Source organism: Bombina bombina, chromosome 2 (genome assembly GCF_027579735.1).
Source record: "Bombina bombina isolate aBomBom1 chromosome 2, aBomBom1.pri, whole genome shotgun sequence".
Lineage (NCBI taxonomy): Eukaryota > Metazoa > Chordata > Amphibia > Anura > Bombinatoridae > Bombina > Bombina bombina.
The window spans coordinates 1,427,232,947-1,427,251,498 of NC_069500.1; the positions used below are offsets into that span (position 1 = coordinate 1,427,232,947).

Genomic DNA, 18,552 nt, shown 5'->3' on the forward strand with positions numbered 1-18,552 from the left:
TTTAAATATTACCTATATTTAGCAACCTCATATACTTTACCAGGTAACCAATGAATATTCCAACTTCCAACAGGTTCAATTTTCCTCAGAAAAACAAAAGAAGTATTTTGCAATGTGGATAAGAAAGGTAGCTATTTTGCTTATAGTGACCGTGTTCCAGGCAGCAAATTATCAATAACAAGTTAACAGGAAAGAAAAACAGCCCAGACTATCTCCATGCTTAAGGTTAAATGTGATATAACCCCACCCCTTATTGTTCTGTACCATCATTGGTGAATTGGTAAGGCCCTTCTTTGGTTCCCTGGCAATGCATGGTTACTAGGGAAACACATCTTTGTTAACAGTCAAATCTTTTGACTATAATTCTCGCATCACAACACCGGGGGCAGCAGACAGAGACAAACAGTTCATTCTCAAAACTGTTAACAGAAAATTATAGATTATTGTATATTTTTAATATGTACACTATAATTTGATATTAATAAACTATCGCCTAGATTTAGAGTTTTGTCGGTAAAGACCCGCGTAGCTAACGCTGCTTTTTTTCCCAGCGCACCCTTAAGACAAAGCTGGTATTTAGAGTTGTCTGAGTGGCTGCGTTAGGCTCAGAAAAGGCAGCGTTGAGCATAATTTAGCGCCACTTCGACCCTCAATACCAGCGTTGCCTACGGTAGCAGTAAGCTGGAAAAACGTGCTCGTGCATGATATCTCCATAGGAAACAAAAAAAGCAAAAAAGCAGCGTTCAGCTCCTAACGCAGCCCCATTGTTTCCTATGGGGAAACACTCTCTAAGTCTGCACCTAACACCCTAACATGAACCCCAAGTCTAAACACCCCTAACCTTACACTTATTAACCCCTAATCTGCCGACCCCAACATCGCCGACCCCTGCATTATATTATTAACCCCTAATCTGCCGCTCCGGACACCGCCGCCACCTACATTATAGCTATGAACCCCTAATCTGCTGCCCCTAACACAACCGACACCTACATTATATTAACCCCTAATCTGCCGCCGCTACCTACCTACACTTATTAACCCCTAATCTGACGACCGGACCTCGCCGCCACTATAATAAATGTATTAACCACTAAACCGCCACACTCCCGCCTCGCAAACACTATATAAAAAATTATTAACCCCTAATCTGCCGTCCCTAACATCGCCGCCATCTACAATTTGGGGCAAATGGCTTTGTTTAAAAAGTTGAAGGAGCTAGTGGCACAGGTGGAGGAGCAGTTGGCTTCTCAGGGGACTAATTTGAGTGCTGTATCAGCGGTAGAGGCATGGTAGGGTATACAGCGACTGAGTCTGTGACAACTGGAGTTGGTTCTACAGCTGGGGTAAGCCGTGCATCTTTTCAGGGTGTTTTAAATGTTTTCGATGAGGGGTTTTAAGAGGCCATATCTGTGTTCCATTGGGCAGTTGGGGCTTCACCTGAATGCTGATGTCAAAGAAAAGATTTTGAAGAGGGAGTTTTTTCTGGAGATTAAGGAGGATGCTAAAGTCTGGGAAGAAGGAGAAGGAAGAGCTCAAGAAGCTGATGAAAACTTTAGCAAATTGGTCAATAGCATATTACCAGACTAAGGTTCAGCAGAGGATTTCATTGCAATTTGGCCTGACATGCAAACGGATGAAATGGATATGGGCATATGGTTGGAAATCGTAATGCCATTAAGGGGAAGCCAGTGCTTTTGGGGAATTAGAAGTGCCACAGGGGGTGGAGCCACAGCTAGTGCAACAGTGGCAATCAAAAAAGGGCTTTTTCCAGTTTAATGATGTAACGTGTTGTTTTTGGGTGTCATAAGTATAAGCATGAATGTTTCCATTGCGGGGGGATGCATCCCCTTTCCAGATATTTCCAGAGGGGTACTTTTTTTAGGAAACCAAGGAATGTGGCTTTACTGGGTGCGGACGCCAGTTAAGGTAAGATGGATGGATCCATCATTAGAAATGAATGCTATGAAGGGAGTAGGGTACATGGGAATTTGAAGTCAGCCCGAGAGTATCCAGATGTTGTGAGGAAGAAGCTCAAAAAATAAGTTTTGTTTAGTAGGATGGCTGGGCATTAATTTTGCATTCAAGATCATCTCCGTAGCAAGGGTTTTCTCCAGGTTTCTGCCTTTGGGTATGGTTAGTGCGAAGAAGCCGCATCATCATGTCTGCATTTCAAAGGAAAACAGGGAAGATCTTCAGGTGTGGATGTCGTTTTTGAAAGTATTTAATGGAAGGATGCTAATGTGCAGGTATGGCATTTTTGTTTCTTGGGTTAGGATGCTGTTACCAAGTCTTTTGTGGTCATCTGGCAGCTAGAGGTTGGTCTAGAGAGAGAATGTTGGTGACAGTAGGAGGCCTGTAGTTTTTTAAGAAGATCAAACATGTCCTTCCTCGAATTTGTGAGTCAGGTTATGAAGTTTGCTTGTTTCAGATGGCATTTGTTTATCCTTTTTTTGCTGCATTTTTTGGGGCTAATAAAAAGAATCTGGGTGGGATTCAGTTGTCCAATGTTTGGCTGGAAGATAGTAAGGTGTTCATTTGATTAAGGCATTCTAAGACATGTTGTTTAATCAGTTTGAGTGCCATGGGGGGGAACTGTTGTCCTGTTGTATCTATGTCATATTTGGGAGTTAGAGTTAAGGGCATTTATTGGTTCACCCCAATGGTCCTTTTCTTTCACACTTTCAGTTTGTAGCAGTTTTTAGAAAGGCTCTATCATTGGCAGGCTTTGTTTCCTCTGAGACCAGTCATTTGAGTTTGTGGGATGATGTCATTAAGTGCATAGGGAGATGGGCTTCAGGGAGGTTTAAGTCATATGTTTATCTCTATTTGGTTGCTTAATTTGCTTTTCCATGTTTCTTGTTGGCTGATTGGACATTCATATGTTTATTGGGCTAGAAAGACGCCATTGGTCAAGGAGAATTATGCTCAGTTAGGGATCGATTTTAGGGCTGTAGTGTTGTGTTGGTTTGGAGTTAGAGGTTTGAAATAGGACCAAGTTATTCTTAAGGTGGTGAAGTATACCCGCTTATTCTGCCCTCCAGGTATGTTATTGATTCATGCAGGTGGGAATGATTTAGGTTTTATGCCTTATAAGGTTTTGGCTGAAAAAATGGGAGGGGATGTTGGGAGGCTTCTGCAGCTGTTTCCCAGGTTAATACTGATTTGGCCGGCAATTAAGCCCAGGAGGGCATCATGGGATTCTAAGAAGCTTGGTTTTTCTAAGTGCAAGGTTAATATGATGGTGAGAAGTTTTTTGAGACAATGTGGTAGTGTTTCTATTTGCCATGTGAAGTTTGAGGGTAAATCATGTAGATTTTATCTTAGCTGAAGTGAGTCTTTATTTGTTTAATTTTGACTTGCTTGAAATTAAAGGTCTTGGGTTTGTGTAAGTGGCTTTGCCTTTTTTGGGGGGGGGGGGGTGCTTGCTGACTGATCTTATCTGGTTGTCCAGGGGAGGTTGAGCTTGCAGTAAAGGAAGCTGGGTGAGGTTAATTGAAGATACATGGTGGGAAAGCACAACTGGGGTTTTGGGTCTGATTGTGATTAGTATTATGGTTATGTATTTATATATATAGTTGTTTGTTTTATATAGTTTATATGGTTATAAATAAATGTTGAGCTGCGTGCTTTATAACCCATGTGAATAATTGCCGTATATGAGGTCAAGAATTAAACCTGTTGGTTCAATTTTACAGCTGCTCTTTATTATGTTATCTCAGACCTTTATAAGCAGCTCTCTAGGAATGGTATGTGTCTCAGAGAAAGGCTGTTTTCCAGAGTGAAAGAGAGGCTGGAGACCTGTTAGCATGGCTGACTGTCTGTAAAGAGACACACTGGTGAGACCTGTTAGCATGGCTGACTGTCTGTAAAGAGACACACTGGTGAGACCTGTTAGCATGGCTGACTGTCTGTAAAGAGACACACTGGTGTGACTTGTTAGCATGGCTGACTGTCTGTAAAGAGACACACTGGTGAGACTTGTTAGCATGGCTGACTGTCTGTAAAGAGATACACTGGTGAGACCTGTTAGCATGGCTGACTGTCTGTAAAGAGACACACTGGTGAGACCTGTTAGCATGGCTGACTGTCTGTAAAGAGACACACTGGTGTGACTTGTTAGCATGGCTGACTGTCTGTAAAGAGACACACTGGTGAGACCTGTTAGCATGGCTGACTGTCTGTAAAGAGACACACTGGTGTGACTTGTTAGCATGGCTGACTGTCTGTAAAGAGACACACTGGTGAGACCTGTTAGCATGGCTGACTGTCTGTAAAGAGACACACTGGTGAGACAAACTTGTTTCTTGCTGTACTGTGCAAGCTTGTAGCAGAGCCTTCACAATATACTCCATGTTTAAGGTTTCCACTACAGGAAAGTGGGCACCAACCCACAAATCCCACCGCTGTCACCTCCTTGTGATAAGATCACTGGAAGAACAGTCACAATGACTGTGGTAACTGTATTTTCAAACTTTTATTCAGTGAAAATAGTTTTTTAACATAACAGGTGCACTGTCTATAAATACAGCAATTCGAAAGCAGCCAGCAAAACAAATAAAACAAATAAAAAGCCTTCTGCTGTCAGGAGCCGACCTATACATAGAGTTTCCCTTACTAACGATAAACTGAGCAGCTAACCTGATCCCAGTTTAGTACTTCACAGAAATGATAAACGCTAAATACAAAAAAAATCACAAAAGTTTGTGTCATCAGTGTCTCCTTACAGGCAGTCAGCCTTTGGCTTCTTATAAAGGCCTGAGCTAACTTATGGTCAGATTACAAGTGGAGTGGTATTAACGCTCCCACTCAAGCATTAACTCTGCTAGAAGTAAGCTTTTTGCGCACGTCAGGAAGTGCTCGTATTACATGTTGAAAGTTAAAGTTTTTGCTTGCTGAACAGAGAATATCGCTTGATAACCTATTCCCCTATAGTAGTCAATTGAGCAAAAAAAGAAAAAAAAAAACCACCCTACTCATGCACACACAAAATTGCATATTCTCAAGTGAGCTAACCTGACAAAAAAATATGAATATTTCACATTCAAATGTTTTTCACATAGAGGAATAATTTCTATTTATTCATAAATACATATTTCTACATATATCTGACAGTATTTTTGGTAAATCTATAGGTATATATATATATATATATATATATATATATACAGAGATATATATAGGAGTCTCTATTTATAAATACACCCTTCCCTGGTTCCCAGTTTGTTTGATCAAGAGCTTGCATTGTTTGGCTGGTTTAGGGACCCAGGTTTTGGGAGAGACCTTGACATGGTACCTGGGCTTGTCCCTTTTGACCAGATGCTTTAACTAACTCTTTCATTTTTGCTTTTAATCTTAGCTGAGAGCTTGTGAGTGCTGGACTTCCTCTGTGTGCTTTAAATTTATACACACACAGGTTTGAGCCATTTCCAGTTGAATAACTGAAAACATGAGTTTGGGGTCCATTCTGTGAAAGATCTCCACTTTGCTGTAATCTCTTCCCTTAGACTCTTGGAGGCCTGGTGGAAGGTAAAATATGAGGCCATTCAACATTGTATGTAACATTTTACTAGCTTATAAATAGAAAGAGAAAACATTAATTTAGCTTTTATAAGGAAACAGGAGGCACCGCAATCTCAACTTTTAATAACACACCTATAATCTGTGTCTATAGCTTAATTTTGCTATATTTAATTTATTGCTAAACAATAATAAATGTAAAACTAGGTGACCTTTCTGGTTTTGAGAGTTGAAAACTTTGCTATGATATCAAATTAGTCAACTTCTGTTCCAATTTCCTTTTCATTTGGAAACATTAAAAGTCCAGTTAACCGTTTCTGTAACACTGTACTCCGTAAATAGGTTCTGATTAATCTAATGTTTCAGCAGATGCTATGGTTACTGGTATGTTCAGCAATATTGTAACTGCTATATTTATATTTGTGTACACCTTGTTTACACCAGAACTTTGCAGGTTGTGCAATACTTCATAAGCATGTCAGTATATGGCCGGGTTATAATATATTTAATAATTATTCCTTAAAATAAAGCCCCAATAAAATGCATATACAAAACCATAACATTAATATAAATTCCTAAGTTCTTTTTTATTTGTTAAAATTTATAGACACACTGAATTATATTTATAGAGAACCAGACATGAATCAATGCTGTACAAGTTTTAATTGTTATAATATGCTATGCACAGATCATAAAAGTTACCTTATTAATGAACCTTATTCACAATTTAATTGCATCAAAATACCACAATGATATACCAGAATCTGAGCCACTAACATTCAGACAGTACAATCAGCTATATAGCCACCTATGATTCTAATACAATTCTAATTAGAACACCAGAAGTATATATATTTTTAATGTAAACAGTCAGTTTAAATGCCAATTTATCTATGCTGAAATAAGTTCTTAATTACCTACAGTTAAGACAAATTCTAAGATATATTTATATATTTGCAAAGATAAATTATTTAGCATACAAAAGGCAAGATTAAAACTATACAGGACTATGACTATGAGTCTAAAATACAAATATGCTCTTTAAATCTATCAGTTGTAATTTAACTGCAGCGACAATGAATATATTTGTTTTAAATATTACCTATATTTAGCAACCTCATATACTTTACCAGGTAACCAATGAATATTCCAACTTCCAACAGGTCCAATTCACCTCAGAAAAACAAAAGAAGTATTTTGCAATGTGGATAAGAAAGGTAGCTATTTTGCTTATAGTGACCGTGTTCCAGGCAGCAAATTATCAATAACAAGTTAACAGGAAAGAAAAACAGCCCAGACTATCTCCATGCTTAAGGTTAAATGTGATATAACCCCACCCCTTAGTGTTCTGTACCATCATTGGTGAATTGGTAAGGCCCTTCTTTGGTTCCCTGGCAATGCATGGTTACTAGGGAAACACATCTTTGTTAACAGTCAAATCTTTTGACTATAATTCTCGCATCACAACACCGGGGGCAGCAGACAGAGACAAACAGTTCATTCTCAAAACTGTTAACAGAAAATTATAGATTATTGTAATTTTTAACATTTTTAATATGTACACTATAATTTGATATTAATAAACTATCGCCTAGATTTAGAGTTTTGTCGGTAAAGACCCGCGTAGCTAACGCTGCTTTTTTTCCCAGCGCACCCTTAAGACAACGCTGGTATTTAGAGTTGTATGAGTGGCTGCGTTAGGCTCAGAAAAGGCAGCGTTGAGCATAATTTAGCGCCACTTCGACCCTCAATACCAGCGTTGCCTACGGTAGCGGTAAGCTGGAAAAACGTGCTCGTGCATGATATCTCCATAGGAAACAAAAAAAGCAAAAAAGCAGCATTCAGCTCCTAACGCAGCCCCATTGTTTCCTATGGGGAAACACTCTCTAAGTCTGCACCTAACACCCTAACATGAACCCCAAGTCTAAACACCCCTAACCTTACACTTATTAACCCCTAATCTGCCGACCCCAACATCGCCGACCCCTGCATTATATTATTAACCCCTAATCTGCCGCTCCGGACACCGCCGCCACCTACATTATAGCTATGAACCCCTAATCTGCTGCCCCTAACACAACCGACACCTACATTATATAAACTCCTAATCTGCCGCCGCTACCTACCTACACTTATTAAACCCTAATCTGCCGACCGGACCTCGCCGCCACTATAATAAATGTATTAACCACTAAACCGCCACACTCCCGCCTCGCAAACACTATATAAAAAATTATTAACCCCTAATCTGCCGTCCCTAACATCGCCGCCACCTACCTACAATTATTAACCCCTAATCTCCCGCCTGCAACGTCGCCGCTACTATAATAAATGTATTAACCCCTAAACCTAAGTCTAACCCTAACACCCCCCTAACATAAATATAATTTAAATAAAACAAAATAATATTCCTATAATTAAATAAATTAATCCTATTTGAAACTAAATACTTACCTAGAAAATAAACCCTAATATAGCTACAATATAAATAATAATTACAATGTATCTATTTTAGGATTTATATTTATTTTACAGGCAACTTTGTATTTATTTTAACTAGGTACAATAGCTATTAAATAGTTATTAACTATTTAATAGCTACCTGGATCAAGACTTCACCCGGATGGAGGACCACATCACCCGGATTGGATGAAGAATTCGTCTCGGCTGGGTGAAGACAGCTCAAGGTAGGGAGATCTTCAGGGGGTTAGTGTTAGTTTTTTTTTAAGGGGGGATTGGGTGGGTTTTAGAGTAGGGGTATGTGGGTGGTGGGTTTTAATGTTGGGGGGGGTTGTATTTTTTTTTACAGGTAAAAGAGCTGATTACTTTGGGGCAATGCCCTGCAAAAAGGCCTTTTAAGGGCTGGTAAAAGAGCTGATTACTTTGGGGCAATGCCCCGCAAAAAGCCCTTTTAAGGGCTGGTAAAAGAGCTGATTACTTTGTAATTTAGTATAGGGTAGGGAATTTTTTTATTTTGGGGGGCTTTATTATTTTATTAGGGGGCTTAGATTAGGTGTAATTAGTTTAAACTTCTTGTAATATTTTTTATTTTCTGTAATTTAGTGTTTGTTTGTTTTTTGTATTATAGATTAGTTTATTTAATTAAATGTAATTGTAGGTAATTGTAGTTAATTTATTTAATGATAGTGTAGTGTTAGGTGTAATTGTAACTTAGGTTAGGATTTATTTTACAGGTAATTTTGTAATTATTTTAACTAGGTAGCTATTAAATAGTTAATAACTATTTAATAGCTATTGTACCTAGTTAAAATAAATACAAAGTTGCCTGTAAAGTAAATATAAATCCTAAAATAGATACAATGTAATTATTATTTATATTGTAGCTATATTAGGGTTTATTTTCTAGGTAAGTATTTAGTTTTAAATAGGATTAATTTATTTAATTATAGGAATATTTCGTTTTATTTAAATTATATTTATGTTAGGGGGGTGTTAGGGTTAGGGTTAGACTTAGGTTTAGGGGTTAATTCATTTATTATAGTAGCGGCGACGTTGCGGGCGGGAGATTAGGGGTTAATAATTGTAGGTAGGTGGCGGCGATGTTAGGGACCGCAGATTAGGGGTTAATAATTTTTTATATAGTGTTTGCGAGGCGGGAGTGCGGCGGTTTAGGGGTTAAAACATTTATTATAGTGGCGCGCGAGGTCCGGTTGGCAGATTAGGGGTTAATAATTGTAGTTTGGTAGCGGCGACGTTGGGGGGGCAGATTAGGGGTTAATAAATATAATATAGGTGTCGGCAATGTTAGGGGCAGCAGATTAGGGGTTCATAGCTATAATGTAGGTGGCGGCGGTGTCTGGTAGGCAGATTAGGGGTTACATTTTTTTATTAGAGGGTTTGCGATGTGGGGGGGTCTCGGTTTAGGGGTTCATAGGTAGTTTATGGGTGTTAGTGTACTTTGTAGCACTGTAGTTAAGAGCTTTATGTTCCGGCGTTAGCCCATAAAGCTCTTAACTACTGACTTTTTTTGGCGGTAGGAGTCTTGTCGATAGAGGCTCTACCGCTCACTTGTTCCAAGACTCCAAATACCAGCATTAGGCAAATCCCATTGAAAAGATAGGATACGCAATTGACGTAAGGGGATCTGCGGTAGCCTGGAGTCGCGGAAAGGAAGTGAGCGGTAGACCCTTTCCTGCCTGACTCTAAATACCAGCGGGCGGTAAAAAGCAGCGTTAGGAGCCCTTAACACTGCTTTTAACGCCAAACTCTAAATCTAGCCGTATGTGTTTAATATTCATAGGATCATATAGTGCTATTTTCTCTGATCACTTCAATACCAGACATAAGCATATTTTTAATAATCATATTAATACGCAATTTATACTGCTAATTATTATCTTAAAATTCATTTAAAAATAGCATTTGGCTATTTCCTTTTATTCATATAAAGCCACAGCTAATTTCATATTCAGTACACCTTATTGGGACAACCACATGTGTTATATGCCTGAAAAATAAAGAACTAGATTATTAAAATTGGCCATATTAGATCCTTAAGACATTCTATGTTTAACCCCTTAATGACCACAGCACTTTTCCATTTTCTGTCCGTTTGGGACCAAGGCTATTTTTACATTTTTGCGGTGTTTGTGTTTAGCTGTAATTTTCCTCTTACTCATTTACTGTACCCACACATATTATATACCTTTTTTCTCGCCATTAAATGGACTTTCTAGAGATACCATTATTTTCATCATATCTTATAATTTTGAGAAAAAAATGGAAAAAACACACTTTTTCTAACTTTGACCCCCAAAATCTGTTACACATCTACAACCACCAAAAAACACCCATGCTAAATAGTTTCTAAATTTTGTCCTGAGTTTAGAAATACCCAATGTTTACATGTTCTTTGCTTTTTTTGCAAGTTATAGGGCCATAAATACAAGTAGCACTTTGCTATTTCCAAACCATTTTTTTTTCAAAATTAGCGCTAGTTACATTAGAACACTGATATCTTTCAGGAATCCCTGAATATCCATTGACATGTATATATTTATATTTAGTAGACATCCCAAAGTATTGATCTAGGCCCATTTTGGTATATTTCATGCCACCATTTCACCGCCAAATGCGATCAAATACAAAAAATAGTTCACTTTTTGACAAATATTTTCACAAACTTTCGGTTTCTCACTGAAATTATTTACAAACAGTTTGTGCAATTATGGCATAAATGGTTGTAAATTTTTCTCTGGGATCCCCTTTGTTCAGAAATAGCAGATATATATGGCTTTGTCGTTGCTTTTTGGTCATTAGAAGGCCGCTAAATGCCACTGTGCACCACACATGTATTATGCCCAGCAATGAAGTGGTTAATTAGGGAGCATGTAGGGAGCTTTTTGGGGTAATTTTAGCTTTTGTGTAGTGTAGTAGACAACTCCAAGTATTGATCTAGGCCCATTTTGGTATATTTCATGCCACCATTTCACCGCCAAATGCGATCAAATTAAAAAAAAGTTACATTTTTCACAATTTTAGGTTTCTCACTGAAATCATTTACAAACAGCTTGTGCAATTATGGCACAAATGGTTGTAAATGCTTCTCTGGGATCCCCTTTGTTCAGAAATAGCAGACATATATGGCTTTGGCGTTGCTTTTTGGTACTTAGAAGGCCGCTAAATGCCGCTGCGCATCACACGTGTATTATGGCTAGCAGTGAAGGGGTTAATTAGGTAGCTTGCAGGGTTAATTTTAGCTTTAGTATAGAGCTCAGCCTCCCACCTGAAACATCAGACCCCCTAATCCCTCCCAAACAGCTCTCTTCCCTCCCCCACACCACAATTGTCCCTGCCATCTTAAGTACTGGCAGCAACTCTGCCAGTACTAAAATAAAAGGTATATTTAGGCTTTTTTTTTTTTTTTTTAAGCATATTTACATATGCTAATGTGTAGGACCCCCCCTTAGCCCCTAACCTGACTGATACCCCACCAAACAGCCCCCACCCCACCAAAGACCAACATCCCACCCCCTCCTAGATACCTTCAATTGTTTTTTATAAACATTAAAATACCCCTTTCTCCCACTTATAAAACCAAAACTTTTCTGTAGTGTAGCGGTTCCCACCCGCTCTCGCCCTGTGCACGTGCCTGCCCACCGCCCACCATGCATGCGCGCCCCCATCGGCCCCGCCCCCCCTACATTACCCGGCCCATCGATGGCCGCCCACCCGCCTCCCAATTCGGCTCCCACCCACCAACGATACCGGCCATCGATGTCCGGTGCATAGAGTGCCACAGAGTGGCTCTCTCTGCATCGGATGGCCAAGGGGTGTTATTGCAGGATGCCTCGATATCGAGGCATCCTGCAATAACCAGAAAGCGGCTGGAAGCGAGCAGGATCACTTCCAGCCGCTTTAAACCCCTAATGTCGTACAGGGTACGTCGCTGGTCTTTTAAGACTAGGTTGTGTGCGACGTACCCTGTACGACATGCGTCGTTAAGGGGTTAAAAAAACCAAAACATAAATTAAGACATTCTGAAATTTATACTCTGAGGCCCCCAGCCTCCAATATTACCCTTCTTAGGCTTAGATAATCTCCCATATTTATGTGTTCATATTTAATATTATACAAGATAGACAATCTCATATCCATTAAAATATATATTTTCCTACAATACTGAGGTATATTTTACTTGAAATCTAAATACAAGTTGTATTTTAACAGTGTATTTTGAGAGTCACAATGTAGACATGTTTCTTTGTTAGCCAGCATAGATGTAGATTCAACACACAGGGACACATGGCGGGGCAAGATGTGTATGGAGCTCAACAGGGGATCATTTAACAGGTAGTTGGTAAAAGCTACAATTCCTTGAAGATGTTTGTAAATTAAAACATCTCCCCAGACAGACCGACTATACTCCACATGGGCCTTTGAGTTAATTTCTTATCTTGGACACTCCATATATGGATCTACACATCTGAAGGTTCCAGAATGCTAATATTTACCTTGAAATGTTTCACTGGTCTTATCTTATATAAATCTTTAAACCTTTTGTTCTTCCTTAAGGTAATTTTGACAACATTTCTTTTGATAAATGCGAGAGGGGGGTTTGGTTTATACAGCCAGACATCATTTTGGCATAGAGGTCTGCAATCTACAGTAAATAAACTGATGCAACTAGTTTCATATGTAATTAATCCTGTGGTCTTAACAACCATATATATTAATAATACTCAGGTATTATTACATAAATCCCCCTTCCAATTTTAAATAGATGTAGAACACATGTATTTAAATTGGCTTAAGGTCAGTGGTATTTGGTGAGGATGTTGACAGTATGCATCATAGACCGTCTTCGATGAAGAGAGTCTTTCATTTTCGAGTCTTTATGCTCATATGCTAGGCATCTCTAAACTACAGCATTTATTTAGTATATTTGGGGATATGGCATTTCATTCTCCCTCTATGGCTTGTAGTTGGGATCTAGGATGGCATGCTTGCAACTTATAAATTTGTACCCATTTATCCATAAAACTATCCTTTTTTGGTATCCTAATTTTATAGGCGACTGGAGATATTTTGTCAGTAATGACAAAAGGACCTTTCCACAATGGAAGAAATTTCTTCTCCTAATTCTGATCTCTTCCAAAATTATACAGATAAACTCTATAATTTATTTCATATTCCTTTTTGGACGTTTTGAGACCATAATATGTTTTAGTGGCAGTTCCAGCTTTCTCTAAGTTCCTTTGAGCAAATGCGAAGGCATATTGCAGGTGCTTTCTTAGGTTTTCCACATATTGATGTGTACTGGCAGCATTTATCAAGTTCTGGTCTGATGTACGGTACAGTAGATGCTGAGGTAGAATCATTCTTCTACCAGTCATCAGTTCAAAAGGTGACATCTTGGTAGCACTACTTGGAGTTGCTCTTAATGCCATTAGGACTAGAGGTAGTTTTACATACCAGTCTTTACCGTTTCACTCACAAACGTTTTGAGGATTTTCACAATGAATTGGTTGTAACGCTCTACACCACCACTTGAAGCAGCTCTATATGCAATATTGAGCTTTCTTTTAACCCCTAGTATTTTCCACATTTTGGTCCATCACTTCACTAGTGAAGTGGGTTCCCCGATCTGATTCGATATTTTGGGGCAAACCAAATCTGGAAAAAATGTGGTTGATGAGCAAAGCTGCGCATGTTTCAGCACTATTGTTAGGTGCACTGATGCACTCTATCCATTTAGTGAACAGGCATGTCACTGTTAACATGTATTTGTTACCCCTTGATGACTTTGTTACTGGACCAATACAATCAATTTTTATATCTGACCATGGCATTACCACCCCCCTTTTCTGCAATGGTGCTCTATGCGTTGGCGCAGTGGGTTGGAACTGTGGGCAAATTAAACAACCTTGACAGTAGGTTTGAACATCTTTAAACATGTGCGGCCAAAAGGCGTAATCGTGCAATATTTCATATGTTAATTTGGCACCACGATGGCCAGATGTGGGAGCATCATGGGCATGTTGAAGCATGAGACCCCTGAACTTGGTGGGTACTACCCATTGCTGGATGCCAGATTTGGAGGTTCTAATTAACAAACCATCCTGTAACTTGAATTGTGATCTGAACTTTATTAAGATTCTAAGATCTTCCTTGCCATTACAATCATCTTTTGAGATGGGGTTGCTTTCAGGATCTTCTTTGTGTTTATAGAAGATGCTTACAATGGGGTCTTCTTTTAGACTAGTGATCAGGTCCTCACTAGGAGAATCCTGACTCCATTGTACCAGGTTAGGTTCACTCTGTTGTTTAGCCTGGTTTCTGGTAATGGCTTCTACCTGAATTGCACCCATTTAGTGGTCGATATTAAGGAGTTCTCCAGTTATCGCTCCTTGTTTGGCTAATGAACATGCACGATCATTGACTTCCTTATCAGGACCTAGAACCCTGGAATGATCCTTGGTCTTCTTTCAGTGTATGGTTAAATCATTGGACACCACTAGGTTATCAATCTCGCAGAACAACTTGCCATACTTAACTGGTTTGTTGTTACTTTTCTGCATGCCTTTTTTTTCCAAGTTGGCAGGTATTCAACAAAACTGTCACGCACGTAATTTGAGTCAGTAATGATCACAAATTCATGAATATTTTGTTTAATAGCCATTTCAATGGTTTTTAGAACAGCAGTTAGTTCTGCAACTTGACTGGATCTTGGTCCAATGTTGAAACCTGTAGAAATATTTGAGAATCCATTTGCCCAAGTTATACCAATGCCAGCAACTAGTCTGCGCTCATTATCAATGGTGGCATGGTAAGAACAACAATCAACATATACCCAAGGTTATGTTTGACAATGGTCTTCATTGTATATTTTATATGGGGAAAGCAATTGTTCCTCCAGGAAATCCTCTTCTGATAATTGTTCCCCAGGATCCTTAGCAGTACAGTCGTGGAGCTCAGCAAGTCCTTGTGCAACTGGATTCTTTTTATTCTGCCTGTAGCAAATTTCTAAAGGCCAGCCTTGTAAGGAAAGAGTTCAAGCTGTTATGCGACTATTAGACAAATTCCTATCTCTTATTCTCTCACATTGCAGATATAGCAAAGGCTGGTGGGCCGTTTCTACAATAATTTTCTCGCCCTGTATATAGCTGCGGAAATTTTGTAGAGCCCATACAGTAGATAAAAGGGATTTTTCACAATCGCTAAATTGTATTTCTACTGGGGTTAGAGTTTTGCTCGCATAAGCAATGACTTTGCCTAAATTATCATGCTTTTGGTATAAAACAGCACTCATGCTTATATCTGTGTAATCTGTCTCTAAGAAGAAATGTTTACCACCTTCAGGGTACGCTAAGCAAGGTGCTTGAGTGAGTTTTCTCTTCAGCTCTCTGATGGCTGTTTCTTGAGTCTCACTCCAGTGCCATTTCACATCCTTCTTTAGAAGAAGTAGCAGTGGTTTAGCTAATTCTGCAAAATTATCAATGAATTTGCAAGAATAATTCGTCATACCCAGGAATGATCTCAATTTCTTTAAGTTTGTTGGGTTTTTAGAATTTACTATAGCTTCCACCTTTATCTTCTGAGGATTTAGCCCTTCAGATGTAACTTCATGTCCCAAGAAGCTTACACGAGTGTGGCACCATTGAGCTTTTTGTAGGGATAATTTGACACCTGCCCTTTTAAGTTGGCTGAGGACGTGTTTAAAGTGAAGGTAAAGTTAATCTGTCTGCCACAAAAAAATCAATATATCACTCAAAAATAATAGCATGTTCATTCATCAATTCTTATATTTTTCAATTTTACCTTTGTTATCTATTATAATGTGCTCCGATTTTGCTTAGAATAAAACAACCCGTTTTTTTTTTTTTTTTTTTCTAAACAACAATCACGTTGTTTAGACAGCCAATTGATTTTTTAACCATTAGGCGGCTGTCAATTGACGTCAGAAGGGGATGCTTAATTGTGCGCATGCGCGACTATTTTTACTTCCTCCTTGAAAAGCGAGCGCGTCCACGTGTAGCGCATGCGCATTAAGCGGTTCATTTGTTTGCCAAGTCTTAACCGCATCGGATCGCATATTGCAACAAGTTTGTTACATTTCAATTGCTGCATCTATTCCTATAAGCTGTTTGAGCCATATTCACACACCTATACTGTCGCTTCACAAATATAGGGCGCGATCCGATCTGCAGCGCCCCCCCCCCGCCGCCCGCAGTTTCAGCTCGCAACTCGAGCTATCCCATATACGGCGCCGTCAGAGGCTAAAGTGCCGTAAGTCTGATAAACCAGCGATGTCCAGAAATCTGCGTAAGTACAAATTTCTGGAGTCGCCAGTGACTTACGGCACTTTAGAAACTGCTGGCGCCTACAAAACCTGACTAAAGTATGAAATCACCCGTACTGTCTAACACGCCTCCTAAACATAGCCCGACACGTCTAACTCTCTATCCGCTATCCCCCCTCACTATCCTAACAATAAATTTTTTTATTAACCCCTAAACCGCCGCTCCCGGACCCCGCCGCCACCTAATAAAGTTATTAACCCCTAAACCGCCGCTCCCGGACCCCGCCGCCAGCTATATTAAATCTATAACCCCCTGGGGGGGGTGTCTAAGCCGCAGCAATGTCCAGACGTGCTTTTTAACAGCTCCGGCATTATCTTGAACTTTTAGACATTTAATCTCCATATAAAGGGCTCTAATTCCAAAAAACATAACTTGATCTCTGCTGGAGAAGAGGACTGATCGTTTGTGACTTAATTTTTACTTCATCAGCAATGCACAGCTAACTTTAAACTACGGAGACCTCTGGCTGCGGCTCCTGTTACTCCTATATCATATCTCCCCCCCGGCTGCAACTTAAGCTAGATAGAACGGTTACATCCAACCCGTCTTCTTTATCTCTCTCTTCTCAGAAAAAACTAAGCAACATTATTTACCATTCTTGGCTAACATATAAAGTATACTCTCCCATGATGGAATCCATGATGTCAGCTTTGCTTCATCTTCTGGCGCGCAAGATGGATGGTCAATACTCCTCCCTCACAAAGGCTATCCGCTCTGAGAACGACGACGATAATGAAGATATGAACACCTCTTTAGAACTCAGTCTACTTACCATACAGTCTGAAATAGCAGAGATCTGCAGCAGAGACTGTCCTTTGTCCCCGGATGCAGACGATTGCATGCCTAACCTCCCTGGAGGGATTACAGAGTCTATGCCCTGCTCTACACTCCCAGCCACTATATACCTACGCTCTAATTCAATACCTGATGATCCTGAGCCGACGCCGGACCCGCTGGAGATGCGGCCGGTCGAAAGGGGGTTCCGCTTAGGCCTCTACCTGAAGCACCTTCGCAAAGATCTGCTGTATGGTATCATGAACTTTCCAATGAGCAGGGCACCAAGAGTCCGGGACACTTGTGTGTTAGTTATGGAGCCCTATCACCGGCACTACACTTATTATGACAGGAGACCTCTGTTGCATAGCTACTCACGATCCTGTCTTCACATACAGACGGGCATAGGATGAGGACACCGCAGCTACTTCTGGCGCCAAAGACTCATACAGGCAGCCAAGAACTTGTTTTATGCCAAATCCTTTTCTTTTGTTTTTACTCATATTGATTCACTACCCCGCAGTCTCACAGATGCGGTTAATCCTGTTGGGACTTGTTTAACTAATGTAGAATGTCTTTTTTTTATATATACATAGTAGTGTTCATTCGTGCAGTGAGCCTGTGACCCACCTCATTTTGTTTAAATCAATGGCCCCCTTCTCACTTTATTTATCACACGTTTGGGATGGGCTAAGTCCTTCTACACTAAGTTAACCTATATATGAGCACCAAGGGGGGTATTTTGTCTAGCTAACACTAGAATATGCACTATGATTTATTCACTAACTCTGCAATATTATATGTATGAACTGTAGAGTGGATACGGCGCTGATTGCCTGTTGTTTAACAGAGTGGGCTTAGGAAAGGTAGGACAGAAGGATTATGTGACCTGTGAGAAACAAACAGCAGAGTACATTCTTTTCCCTCTGTACACATCCGATGTTTATTTCCTGCCCTCAAATCTCACACATACCAGTGTGTTTTCTTTGTCTGTTTTTTACCTATATTTTATGCAATAATTCTCAGCACCTGTTAAATCTCTGTACTTCTGACAATTTTACATTTTTTGTGGGCTTATATTCACAGGTTGCTCCCTTTTGAAACTTGCATTTGCAGAAGCGCATACAGCCTTAGATTAGAAATAACCATGAGATCTCCCCAGTTATTCATTTTAATAAGGTTAGAGTTGTCATTGCAGCACGTTATGTTTGACCACTCTTAACCATTGTATCCTATACAGCTAAATACTATCCATAGCCCCAATCTGACTTTTCAGGCTTTCAAGGTCCCGCCCCCTCTCTTACGCGTAGAGACACTATCCTCTTACCTTTACCTGCTCTAACACGACCCCCCTCCCTCCTCTAACCCTATATGATTTGGCATTTGTCGCAGATCCCATTAGTTGTCATACCCTTGGCGAGTCGCAATATTGGCC

General features: G+C 39.7%; 1 protein-coding gene across 1 annotated transcript in view; it reads right to left on the reverse strand.

The window, feature by feature from the left end:
- Positions 1-1,335: 1,335 nt before the first annotated feature.
- LOC128647596 (NACHT, LRR and PYD domains-containing protein 1a allele 5) overlaps positions 1,336-18,552 on the reverse strand; it is a 355,378-nt gene continuing 338,161 nt past the window's right edge. The window contains exon 9 of the mRNA XM_053700353.1: positions 1,336-1,511. Within this exon, the coding sequence (XP_053556328.1) occupies positions 1,336-1,511 (176 nt within the window). The remainder of the gene's footprint in view (positions 1,512-18,552) is intronic.